Consider the following 13,559-nt stretch of genomic DNA (forward strand, 5'->3'; position numbering starts at 1 on the left):
CAGAGCTTTTGTTCCTGCCACTGCAGCTTCAGAAGAAAGAAACTAGGATTTCAATGTATTTTGGCCTTCTGTGCTGTAGCACTTATGGAATGTGCGGGGTGGGACTTAAGCGTCCAAATGTTCTATTTTCTGCTTTGAAGAAAAGGTGGCAGAACTCTCTAAACCTAGTTAGCAAAGTTCTATTGCAAATACGGCGTCCTCAAGTCACTTCAACACCCAGAGTATAGGAGTTGGAGGAGGGGATCGTGGGAGGCAGCGGGATATGGTGGGAACAAAATTCAGTTCTGTAATGCACAAGGCAAGCAGGCAGGGACTTTTTTTTTTCTTTCTTGCCTGAAATCTCAGCGGATTGTCTCTGCATGCCCAGCCCAGTATCTGAGTTGGCGAGGAGTGCCATCTACTGACCTACTTACTCTTAGGTCTCAGCGCTGATTTTTCCCTTAAGGTCTCACTTCCAACAACAATGGAAGAGGACATTCTGAATGTAGTGGAGTATTTGGTTTCCTTTACAGTGGAGCATGTTAAAAACAATTGCCTTGCCTCTGCTAATAAGTAATTTGCCTGTGTTGCCAAAAGCATTGTATTTTAAGTTAGCCTGGTCAAATTAGTCTTTTGGTTATCTTCATAGTAAAAATGATGAAAAAAACATGATTCTCAGGAAGGACTGTTAGAAAGACACTTTTTACCCATGCATTATTCTCAATTAAAATAAAAATTTGCCCTTTCAGGAGTATTTGGTCTTTTCCAGGATGTCACATTCCTATCCTCATCCAATAAAATGTTTATTAGTAGTATAAAATGTTAAAACTGAATGGGAATCTGGGTGTTATCTTGTTCATTTCTCCCATTTCATCCTTTGCAGTCCGAAAATATTAAATGATAAGGCTGAGACTTGAACTTGGGCTTCTGAGCCTAATCAGTTGCTCTTGCCATTACAGATTAAAAGTGGACTTATTCTTAAAATCTTTATGTTATGGAATGTAATAAACTTGTGGACAGAACTGTTACTAAGTTAGGGCAGAGAGTGGGTAAAGAGAACAGTAGGAATATAAAACTTCTTAAGATAAAGTAGGTCCTTTATTTGGTATTTTCCTCCTTTAATATTAGTCCCCAATTATAACAACTCACTTCATAATGAGTTATAATGAAAAATACAAAGTACTTTCCTTTCTGTGTTTACACACATTTGTAAGCACTCATCATTTATCAATTCAGTGGTTTCAAGCTTTTTCAAGTGAGGGCCATTTAAAAATACTTACCTTTTAACCCTCAGTTTTGAAGATGCTGTCGAAGAAATCAGCTGCATTTATTAAATAATAATTTGCTTCTCCTTTTTATTAAATAGAAACATAGCTTCCCACCAAAGCTTCTATACAGTACGTAAAACTATTCATAACTTAAGTTGTAATCAGTCCAGATAAAAGAGAAAACACTTGGTGTTTTACCAAGGGTAAACATATCATTTCTTAAAACACAGAAGATAGTCCTATCTCTTTATTTCTTGAGTTGGAGGATCCCAAATTGGGAGCAACTAGTATAACTCATGGCCATCTTCATTTCCATCAAATGTTCCACAAAACTGCATCAGTTTTGTGCATATGAGTAATTTTAGAATGTGAAATTTAGGTACTAAAAAGGGCATTTGAGTATTTGTTTTTATCATCCCTAGCATACTGAGCACTAGTAGTCATGCTGAAACAGCAGAATGAATAGGAAAAAAATTCTTGCCAGCGGGAACTATAATCTCAGTATAACTCAGCTGCTATACATATGGTGAGAGTGTTGTCGCAAAAGAGAAGCAGCCTTGGAAGCTTAGATCAATTTCCTTATCATCAACTTTTTTTTTAGTTCTACTCCTCTGACTCAGCATTTCAGATCTAAGTAATTTATTTTCCAAGGAAAATAAGATTAGAGAGAAGAAGGAAAATGTATAGAAAAGAAATGCTATTTGGAAAGTAAATGTTACTGTACATTTCATTCAGTGAGTGCCTTTGTTTATGTGGCTGGTTAGCTAAGAGATGTTTGAAATAAAATTTAACACAGTGTTCTCTTTGATCCCTAGATTCTTGAAGTCAAAAGTCCAATAAAGCAAAGCAAATCAGATAAGCAAATAAAGAATGGTGAATGTGACAAGGTAGGTTTCCAGTCTGTTACTAGCAGAGCTCCAACACTGACAAGCCTTCTGTTTCTTTGTGTTTGCCTTGATCATCCTTGCTGGTTCTCCTTTCATTTTCTTTATCAAAGTGCCCAAGATGCCCAAATGATGAGTATTGAGTCCCAGTGCTTTGTAGTATGTTTTCCATGTGTTGTTTATATCTTCAGTATTAAGCTTGGCCTTATCTGTCATATGCCATGTTGCCTACATTGCCAAGGGATTTCAGGCACATTGAATTGGGAAGTAAGAGAATTGTGGTAGAGGTAGCAGGTTAAGGAATCTCAGATGTAGATGAGCAAGACATCTGATGCTAGTGCAGTTTGCTTTCCCAGAGTGTGCATCATGCTTCTGAAATCTGACTACAAGACCTGATGGGGTTAAGTTACCTGGTTTGGGCAGGGCCCTAACCCTGCTTTGTAGGGCCAGGGCAGACCTCTGTAATGCTTCACGAATCTTTCATTTGCCTTTATTGCAAATGGTGCTGGGGGCACCCATGCAATTATGCTAACAAAGACTCGTGAGTCTGAGCATATGGAAAGAGAGGTACCCCCTCTCCCCTTTCAGGGGAGCTCTTCACAAATCAGATGATAATTAGTGATCCCTGTATGTATTTTTCATAATACATTCTTCTGTTCTTCTGTCACTTGCTGGCATTGCTTACTGCAATGTTTGGTATGACCAGGAAGCCTTTTTAAAACAAAAGCAAAACAAACAGGAAAACCCCCACAAAATTGCCCTGACTTAATTGGTAATGTACATTGTTGTTTCCGTATTCAAACTTAGAATTTTTTTTCTCTTAGAAACCTTCTGAGATTCAAGAATGGAGAAAAAAAAAATGAAAGTAGCCTTTGTTAACATGTTTAAACTCACAATTTAGCATTGAATTTCCCTACCTTTTGTAGAGATGTTGGAGGAAAGTGAGTCTACTGACTTGAATCTTCATAAGAGCAATTAAGTCCAAGAATTCCCTCCAACTCCCTTTTTAAAATTGGCGGGATAAAGTTAATGGCTGCTCTGAGACAGGCTTGGTCTGCAGAGGCCTTTGGGCACTGAGTGCACGCAGCCTGGGCTAGAGTGGTGTAATGAGAACCTCTAACTGCTGCTGCTTGTGTGTTTTTACTTACATATGCATTTATTTTTGAACTACTTCTTAAAGTGCTTGTCCTTTTGGGGGACATTCTTCTCTTTCAGGCATACCTAGATGAACTGGTAGAGCTTCACAGAAGGTTAATGACGCTGAGGGAAAGACACATTCTGCAGCAGGTGAGAAATGCTTTTTAGCACAACTCTTTCCAGAAACATCAAGACTTGGTTTGTCCTGCAGTAGTGTGATAGCACCTGGAGGCCACTGCAGCCCCACGCTATCGGAATCTGGCGAATGCCACCTATAGACGTATTTGGGAAGGGTTCTCATTTCTGAGGCCACCTAGAGTCTGCGTTGGAGCTCTATGGCAGTTATTCTCCCTCCTCTAGTGCTGTGGATGATGAGATCTGGGCAATTTGGGAAGTGATGCTGGATTGTAGTGATCCCTCAGCTGGCTGGTGTAATGTGGGCTGAGGGAGGGGACAGTAGGAATGAAAAGCCTTTGGGGCCAGGCTTCTGGTTTCATGGGAAAACGGTGATAAGAATTTGAGTTAAGTGTTGTAAACATTTGTGATTCAATTTAGTAACCTTTGCCAATGATATTCTAAGGAAAATAAATATTTTCTTCATTTCCCTTATCTTGTACAACATACATTCTATTATTATGAACTCAACTGTGTAATACTTGTAGTGGAATACTTGTAAATTGGGGAAACTTCAATTAATACAGTTTGATGTTTTAATAAGATAAGAAGGGTGGTTTTTCATTTTCATCCAGTTAATGATGTGTGCCTCTGTTGCATTACCAGCAGCTACTGGTAATTTTTTTAACACCCAACGAGTAGAATGTGTGTTCTAAATTCCAGGGCAGATATGTAGATTGTTTCACTGTTTGAATTTCTTTTTTTTTGTTTTACTACTTTCAAATGACTTGACATTAATACTTAATCTACCCCAGCTGTGTGTGTGTGTGTGTGTGTGTGTATGTGTGTGTGTGTGTGTGTGTGTGTGGTTTTTTTTAAACATTTAGTGGCTGGGGGGGTCACATTTATATTCTGTGTACATTTTTGCTCACATCTCTAAATACATAATCTCAAACTTGCCAAGTTTCCTGAGTGGCCTGATAAGCTTTTTAACCCTTGTAGAGTTTTAGATTTGAACAAAAGACTACAGACCTATGATTCTTAATTGCAGATAAGTTGCATTTCTTGCAGTTTCTTTTTAATTAGTATGGGTAAGGAAGCAGGACTTGAGTGGCCTACCATAAGTGGTGGTCTAGTACTTTGCTAATATTCTTCTTAGGCCTCTTTTGAAGAACCGAACGTTGTTTTACCTGTCACTTACCAGATATTTGGGGCTGGCATAATGCTAATTGCAGATCTGTTGCATGATCTTTCTCATCTCTTCCCAAACACCAGCTCTGAGGCACTGTGGAGCAATTGTCCAACAAAGTTATCTATACCCAAGCTGAGCCCAAATAGTAAGTCTCATAGGAGGTGGGACAGATGTTTGTGCAGGGTTGGGACATCTTCACAAAGAAAGCCTTGCCAGTGAGTCAAGGATACTAGGCCATTGGGCAGATCTTACCTTGGGGTGTCATTGGCATTCCCAATTTAATGTTGTCCTTTATTTTGACCTTATAAGAATTGTGAAGGAAGGTGGCTTACTGGAGAATTCCATCCAAGTGGATTATTTTAGTATTCTAGAGGGAGAGAGTAATATCTATGAATTTTTAACCTGGCATAAAGGCACTCCCGGGCACACAGTATTTCACCCTAATTGCATTCCCAGGCCGGTTGAAAGCTCTCAGTCTTTGGCCTTTTGCCTTGTAATGCAGCTGAGGCTTGTGATTATGATACCATGATGCATGTCCTGTCACGGTTTACTGCTTAATTAATTCCTTTTGTAAAACATAGCACTATTGAGGACTAATGTTATTCTCCACCTTGAGGGCTGCTCATCTCATGGAATGCATTCCACAAAGTCTACGTATTCTCCGCCGTGCAGACTTGAACACCTGAAGCAGAATTTCTAGTGGGCCCAGGATCACATCTAGGTCCTTCCCTGTTAAATGCATCCTATCCAAAAATCTGGCCTGACGATTTTATTTGGCTCACAAAAAGTGGTTAATAGCTTTGTTTTACTCTGGGGGCATGCAGTCCTGGCACTCGGCAGCTGGTTTAATGAACAGACAGCAATGGATCAAGGAGCCTGTGTTCCTAAGCCACTTTTTCAAAGGGTATAAATACAATAGAGTAGACATAGTCAGATCAAGAGAAGTGATTACCTAGGACTGATGAATAATTTGATTCCTCTTTAAACCACATGTTCCACATTTATTTGGAAAGTGACATTGAACACATCTAACATCCCCAGCAATTCACTCTAAGCCTGGATTTGCATCCACATCTGGGAGAAGAAAATTCTGTGGGAAACCAGGTTTCCTTAGAGGAAACTAAATTGCTTAGTTTAGCAATTTAGAATCCAGCCATCATTCTTTTCGAATTGTCTGCAAGGAATAGGGAATCCGTGGCATATTAGAATATTCCTTCTAAGAACCCAGAGAAGCTTCCCTGAGAAGTGTTCTGCTGAAAATGATGTTCTCCATCCTGGGAAATAACTTGTCATATCTCAGCACCCCTTGTAGATTTGAGCCTGATGGCCTACCCCTTAACCAAGGGTAGGGCACACATTTTTATGCGGTGGTAGTCAGCGCTTTGCAGACCATAGTAGAGGCCTTTCTATGGGAAGACCTATGTTATCCCAGACCTGGCTCTACTCCATAGAGAAGCAGTTAAAGTAAAGTCTGTTCATTACTTATCACACAGAGAAGAGGCTGCTTCACATGGAAAGAACCCTGGTTTTTGAAACTATAATCAGACTAAAATCAGTGCATTTACCTCTTTATAATTAAAAATTGGGGAAGGGAGCCACAGATCTGACAAGTGGATCTCACCCTGTTTAAAACAAAATGAGACATCCAACAACCTGCGTAAGTACCCCTTGAAAGGCTGACGTGGCAGGAAATAATCCATCATGAATGTTTTCACAACAACCATCATCTGAAGAATGAGTTAAGCAGTTTATACACTCTTCCTTTTCCACTACCCATATGTGCCCGATTGCCTGTTTTTCTTATCTGCAGTCACTCCATCTACTATTATTATTGTTTTGGACAGACATTAATTATTGTACTATGATGCAGAGTAATGACATCAAGGTCAAGCCACACTGCATCAGCAAAGAGGGTATTCCTGTAGAAAGGCAGAGTGGAGTTCTTCAGGCACTCGTGGGGTATGTTCAGGCTTTGTGGCCTGTGTCAATAGAATTAAGCATGTTAACGTTGTTTCTGATCTGACTATCAGGATTCCTGGAAAGGAATGCACACTTATTTTTCTTTATGGAGCCCTTACTTAAATGAGGATGTGGGCACATGCTCTAATAATTCAAATCATTAATGCTGTTCCCTTTGGCAAATAATTCCCAACTCCCCAACTCTTGCCACTGCTACTACATTAAGGCTGTTTCTCTGCATCTACCTTGATGTATTCTTATGGGCTCCCATAAAAATGTGGGGCTCATTTAGTTAGATTTATCAGATCCCCTTTATATCATTGTGCATGTGTGGCTGCAGGCCGGGCGCAGCATGCTGATAGAGGAAGTAGGGGTTGGTGATGGAAATACTGGAGATCTGCAAGATAGCACAATGCATGAGAAATGCCCGGGCTCAAGTTTCTAGTAGGCAAAAGTGTTTATATGCTTTAAAATTAAGTAGCTTTTCTCTAGAAGGGATTTTTTTATTGCCCAGTTTTCTATTTGCTGTTAAATAATTAGGGAACAGCTATATTGGGTCATGGAAAACTGTTTTCTTAAAAGAATTAGTTACAATTTTTTTTTATTCAAGCAGGCCTTTCTGAGTTTTAGTTTCTGCATTTTCTTGCCTTATTTATTTTAGTGCTAATGAAATGGCTAACACTCATTGGGGGCGGGAGGAAAAAGAATCAGGTCTGTAATTCATGTGCAGTTTAGTTACCTCCCAGATAATTAAGGATCAGTTTATAAGGTAATCATAATTATGTTATCCTGACTTAGGTAGCAATTTACCATTTATAAGAAGCTTTGCTTATGATATCTTATTTGATCATCTGCCCAAACTTGCACAAGTAGAATAGGTAGCGTTACTCCCATTTTGCAGATGAGGAAACTGAGGCTCAAAGGTTATGGTGTTCTAATACCATTGAAAGAGTGAGCAGAGTCAGAACTTGATATGCCAAATCCAGAACTCTATTCTAACTGCTTTGTCAATTACCTACTGGGCAGCTGGCTGGGGGAAGGAGTCAAATTCTGGTCAGCTTGTTATTTCCATTGTATAAATTTGAAATTATAATAGCTCTGAAGAGACTACTTGTTTCCATCCCGAAATTTACACATTTTTCACTAGATCCATAGTATTTTTGCATAAAATGGCAAAACTAAAAATTTATTCCAGAAAATACATAGTCTTAGTTCAATCGATGTTAATTATATAGTAAGTATATGATTGAGCATAGCTGTGTGTTTGTGGTTCTGTATGTATGTGGATATGTGTGGATGACTTGCTGAAAGTTCTATTACTAATAACAAAACAAATGAGTGTCCATTTTAGATCTTTTAGTGTTAATACGATCTTGTTGGATAAATTTTTACATAAATGTAGCACTTTAACCACAATTGGGTATACCCCTTCTAAGAATTTCTTGATGCATGTAACAGAACTTTGAGTCTAATGGTTTAAGCAAGTAAAGTTTTCCTCTGACTCCCTCCCCACCTAAAACAGTAACCATCACCTCTGTCATTTAACATTTTTCTGAAAGTTGGAGCCAATACAAGAAGAAATGAGGTTTTCCAAATTATTAACAATTATATAATGATAAAGGAAAATGATTTTATATAGCGGTGTGTGTGTATGTGTTTGTACTGAAGTAAAAGTAGTTTTGTTATTTCTAGGCTGGATTTTTCTTATGTTTATTAAGTATAATCACTGTCTGTTGAGTCAGTAACTAATTTTTAATGGGGTCTTGAAATGTTATCTCCCCCTAACTGCTCACTCACAGTTAAATATTCTGTTCACGACTTGAAAGCAGGAATGAGTTTAAAGGGTATGAAAAGCAAGACAAGTTCTCACTGGGAATTTCTAAGGCTTAATATACCTTTGACTTATCAAGTTGACTGAGACAATTTAATGCTATTCATGGTATGGGACCTTGTTGCTATAAATACGCATATTTATCACTTGATTCCATATTTGATCGCCCCTCTATTACTCTCTCTTTGCCTTTTGATGTTTGCTGCTTATTGCCCAAACTTTCTCTTCTTCACTCCTCTAGATCGTGAACCTTATAGAAGAAACTGGACACTTTCATATCACAAACACAACATTTGATTTTGATCTTTGCTCGCTGGACAAAACCACAGTCCGTAAACTACAGAGTTACCTGGAAACATCTGGAACATCCTGAGGATATAACGACTGGATGCATCAAAAACTATTGTGTTTTTTTTTTTCTTTGGTTGTGATTTTTTGTTGTTATTGTTTATATGAAAACACTCAGAATGATGCAACCAAAAGGGAAAAAATAAAAATCAAACAACCTTCAGCTTTATTTTTCTTTAAAGCCAGTCATCATCTCTTGATAAAGGAGAGGTTAAAGCAAACCAGCCTCAGCGGACCACTCTTCTCTCCAAGGAAATCCCCGGGAAGAGTTAGCCTGGATAGCCTTGAAAACAAACAAATCAAACACAACACAAGAAAACTCAAAGAATGTGTATGGTATCATGTATCTCTCTGTGGTGGTTCATTCCACAGGACGAACGCATATTCAACACACTGCCTTATTACATAACTGATCTATTTATTATCGCATACAGATATTCTAAGTCATTGAGGGAATGACACCATCAGACATTATAAGTACTTGGTCCCGTGGATGCTCTTTCAATGCAGCGCCCTTGCCATCCCAAGCCCAGTGACCTTACTTGTATACCGTGCCACTTTCCACCAACTTTTTCCAAGTCCTTTAACTCGTTGCAGTCTGTATTTTCCACCTTTTGTTTTTCCAGTTCCAGGACACAGATTATCAACTGGGGGGACCAAATAGCCACCTTGATTTTCTTCTTTGTGGTCTTTTTCCTGAAAGTTGGGGCCCAGTCCTTGGCTGTATCCATGTAATGATCTTGGACCATGGTAGAAAATGCACCAAATAGGATCATATGAATTGCTGTCTAGCCTTAGTCAATAAACTTGTAGGACTTTTAAACAAAAGTGTACCTGTAAATGTCCTGAATCCAGCATTGTTGAGCTGTCATCAACATTCTTGTGTCTGTTTTACTGTTATAATACTAGGTAAATATGGAAGTAAAGGCATCCCGCAGGATCATCATTTAAAAAAAAAACAAAAAAAACAAAAAGAATTCTGGTCCTGTGTTCTAAAAGAAAATGTAGAAATTCTTAATTTGGAAATTTGGATCTATTTATTAGTAAGAGTTTCAGCTTTCTTCAGCTGCCAGTGTGTTACTCATCTTTATCCTAAAAATCTGGAATCAGAGATTTTTGTTTGTTCACATATGATTCTCTTAGACACTTTTATATTTGAAAAAATTAAAATCTTTCTTTGGGGTAAAATTCTTGGTTATTCTACCATAACAGATTATGTATTAACTTGTAGATTCAGTGGTTCAATACCTGTTTAGTCGCTTACTAATATTTCCAGAAGGATTTCTTGTATTGGTGAAAGATGGTTGGGGATGGGGGGATATTTTTGTTCTTGTTGTACCCTTGTTTTGAAACTAGAAATCAGTCCTGTGGCATGCAAAAGAAAGCAAATTATTTTTAAAAGAACAAAACCAAAGTACTTTTGGTGTCATTATTCCATCTTCTCCATAAGTGGAGAAATGAAAAGTAAGAACAGCTCATCTTCCAAGTTTTTACTAGAAATTCAACTGAAAAGAAGAGAAATGAAGAAATACTTCTGGATCCAAAGGTTCGTCACTGGATCAGCCTTAAGAAAGTCTCTATGTGTGCTAATAGACCAGTATCTCCCTTGTTTGTTCCCATGCCAGATGCTGTCTTTTCATACAGAGATTAACTCGTGTCTGTACAGAAAATGGTCTTTCCAGACCCATTCTTTTGGGCAGTTATATAAATGCAGATTGATAATGGAGTTATTTCTGCATTTTAAAAAGGGGATTTTTTACACTGTTTCTTTCTATCCAAAGAAACTATTTTTCCTTTAAAAAATTATAATACAGCCATGCTCCTTGTAAATTATTTCTCTGAAGCGTCCTCCCAGAGGACAAGTGTACTTTGTCAATAATGTTATGATTCTTAATGATGATTGGCATGAACCGTACTTGAAGCATTTGTTGTATTGTCCACTTCTCGATGTGCAGAGAAACTTTGAGTCATTTTGGACATTAGGTGATTGCTGAATTGTGTGGTTTCAGTTGTGTTTTGTTTTTAACTTTATAGTTGGAAGGGGAGGGTAATGTTTATATGGAAATGTTGCAAATTTTAAAAAATATTTTAAAATTTCTAACTGCTTACTCACATATTCTCATCAAGGCAGAGGTTTATGTGGTTTAATATATCTGTGTAGTTTAACTAGAAATGTGTATATGTAGTTTGGGCCATTTTTATTTCTGTAACTAAATTGTGGGACAAAAAACATGATTTGCCAATGTAAAATTTTTTTCCCTTAAGTTACTAACCAAGAAACTAGGTAAGATAAGAAATGACCAAACAAAAAGGATGATAAGTAGGGCAGCCATTATATGATAAACTTTAGACTTGAAAATTAGGGAATAAAGTTAATTTCTTCAGAATATCCTAAAATGTAAGTTTGTAAATTGATAAAATTCAGAAAAACTGATCCATCTTCTACTCATCAAGATAGCAAAATAAGTTTTTCACAAAATTAAGAGTGAGAGTTACGTTATTTTTTTTTGAAGTGATAATCTTGCTCTCATTTTTAAATACAGAAATAAAAAGATCCCTTTGAATTAATTTCAAGTAGTTATAATACCGCTCTTAAAGTAACCCCTTCAGTTCTGTCACATTTATATGCACCCAACTTTGAAGCCTATTAAGAATATATTTGACACATGAGTACCCTAACAGTGGCTCTGGTTTCTTAAGCACAAAGGGAAAATGGCAGGGTTTAATTTCTTTGGTGTACATATATAAATAGATGTTTCAAATAAAATTAATTGGGTGAATGTGAATATGGTTTGAACCAGCCAGAGTATGATAAACTTTAAAAAAATTTTTTCCTCAGTGATTAGCCAGGGGAAAAAACATATGTACAGAACTCCCGCCCCTATACCCCCTTATAACTTAGCTTTTGCCTCTGGTTTTGCAGAAGGATGTGTGTTGGTGGGTTTGGGGGGTCCTTCTGTCTTTGGATGTAACAGTCATATTAGCAACAATATTTTGCAGTTATTTCACGATCCTCACCATAATCTGCCTCTGTCGATCTTAGTACAGACAAATGGGTATTTCTATATATGCGTTCATATAGTATCAAGGTAGGGAAGACTATAAAAACTTCAGATCAGGAGACAAAAAATTTAGGAAACAATATCTCAGAGTGTCCTAAACATTTTAAATTGCCAGGCAAATCTCTCTAATCTGAATATTCACCTTTTGGTGGAAAGAGCCGATAATATTGGATTCCTTCCACTAAAATGTTTCTTTAACCAAAAAAAAAAACAAAAGTGTTTTTTGCCCATGTCTTTTACAGACCCACCTAATCTTTAAAAAAAAAGAGAAGAAACAATTTTAGGCCTGTATAACATCCCCTTTACCACTTCAAGCTCCAGAAATGTAGTTAATATACTTGTTAAGAGAGACTTTACTCTTAAATGTTTTAACTCTGCCTACTTAATGGAGTTGGATGTCCAGTGTTGGAAACAGTCAGTGTCTATTTGGTGGCTTGTGTTTACTTTTGTCACTGTAGAATTGATCCGCTCTGGAGTAATTTGCTGTATGCTTATTACTTTCCACCTTTAGCTTTTTGTGTACTAATGCTATGTACTGCTCCTATATTTATATATACATATATATATATACATATATATTATCAGAGTAATCTTGCTTTGGACTGTTGCTCTAAGCTATGATGTAGAGACTACTACAGCTGCAGTGAATGTTAAGGAGTCTGTTCCCATGGTTTAGTCTAGTCTTGGGCTGGAAGTCTGCATCTTTTAACCTCTTTTGTTTTATATGATGCTTTTTATTATGTAGGCACTGCCATCCCTGGATATTCCTTGTAAAGATGCATTGAAGAAGTCAATTTAAAAGGAAGACAAAGCCACCGCTGTCTGTAAACTGTAAATATGTATTTTGGCACTTGTACTCCAGTATTCTGAAAATAGAGTTATGATGGAAATGCTGACAGATCCTTAATGGTGGCCAGAGCTACCATGCAGTGCAAAAATAAATTAAGTGAAAATGTATTATTGAGATTAACAGTGCAAGGCCAATACCTTTTATAAATCTGTCAGTATCTTTTTAATGGACTGTGTATGTGTAGTTATGTTGAAAGACACATTGTGTATGTGTACATGCTTTTGTGTGAATTCAAGGCACACTGTAAGATGTATTTCCCTTCTCTAAAATCCATGTTGAAATGTAAGTACAGATTGATAGAAATAGGTGTTTTACTTAAACTCATATAATCTGTTGCAGCACCGTTTTTAAAATGTGTAATTGTACTGATTTGCTAAGAGTCATTTGACCAAAGTTTGGCTTTATTTTGCATAGAGGAAAAATTAGCCCCTAGCCTTTTCTCAAAAAGTGATGCTGTTTCTAAAGAAGAATAGATGGGGAGATCTGAGGCATCCAGAGAAAGGACAATGTGTCCAAAACCAGCTGAAGGCAGAGAGTCCACGCCTCATTCATTTTAGGAGTCCCTCATGTCTAGCACCATCTTCTGTGTCCTAAAGCCAGTATATATATAATTTTTTAAAGCTCTGCAAAGATTGGAACAAGAAGTGGTGGGATGCATTCTTGGCATAAACTGGGCTATGTATGCATGATGTTTTTTCTTTCTTCCCCATTTCTTTGGAGGGTTTTGTTCAGAAACAAAACTGTCTCTGTGCTATAGCCAGAGACAGTCGATCTTACAAAGTCCCTGCATTTACTTTCACAACAGGAACTGCTGTTGTGATTAGACAGGAAGAAGAGCAACCTTGATTAGACAGGAAGAAGAGCAACTACAACAAAGAGAATAAAATACATTCAGTTTGGTAAATAACCAAGGAATTGGATGTGATGCTCTTACT

At 37.4% G+C, this 13,559-nt stretch overlaps 1 protein-coding gene across 1 annotated transcript in view; it reads left to right on the top strand.

Moving 5' to 3' along the window:
• MLLT3 (myeloid/lymphoid or mixed-lineage leukemia (trithorax homolog, Drosophila); translocated to, 3) overlaps positions 1 to 10,129 on the top strand; it is a 277,452-nt gene extending 267,323 nt beyond the window's left edge. The window contains 3 exon segments of the mRNA XM_011930354.1: positions 2,063 to 2,134; positions 3,347 to 3,418; positions 8,606 to 10,129. Coding sequence (XP_011785744.1) covers positions 2,063 to 2,134; positions 3,347 to 3,418; positions 8,606 to 8,737 — 276 coding nt within the window. The 3' untranslated portion in view covers positions 8,738 to 10,129.
• Positions 10,130 to 13,559: the final 3,430 nt, after the last annotated feature.

The sequence above is a fragment of the Colobus angolensis genome, unplaced genomic scaffold (assembly GCF_000951035.1).
Source record: "Colobus angolensis palliatus isolate OR3802 unplaced genomic scaffold, Cang.pa_1.0 Scaffold86, whole genome shotgun sequence".
Classification (NCBI taxonomy): Eukaryota; Metazoa; Chordata; class Mammalia; order Primates; family Cercopithecidae; genus Colobus; species Colobus angolensis.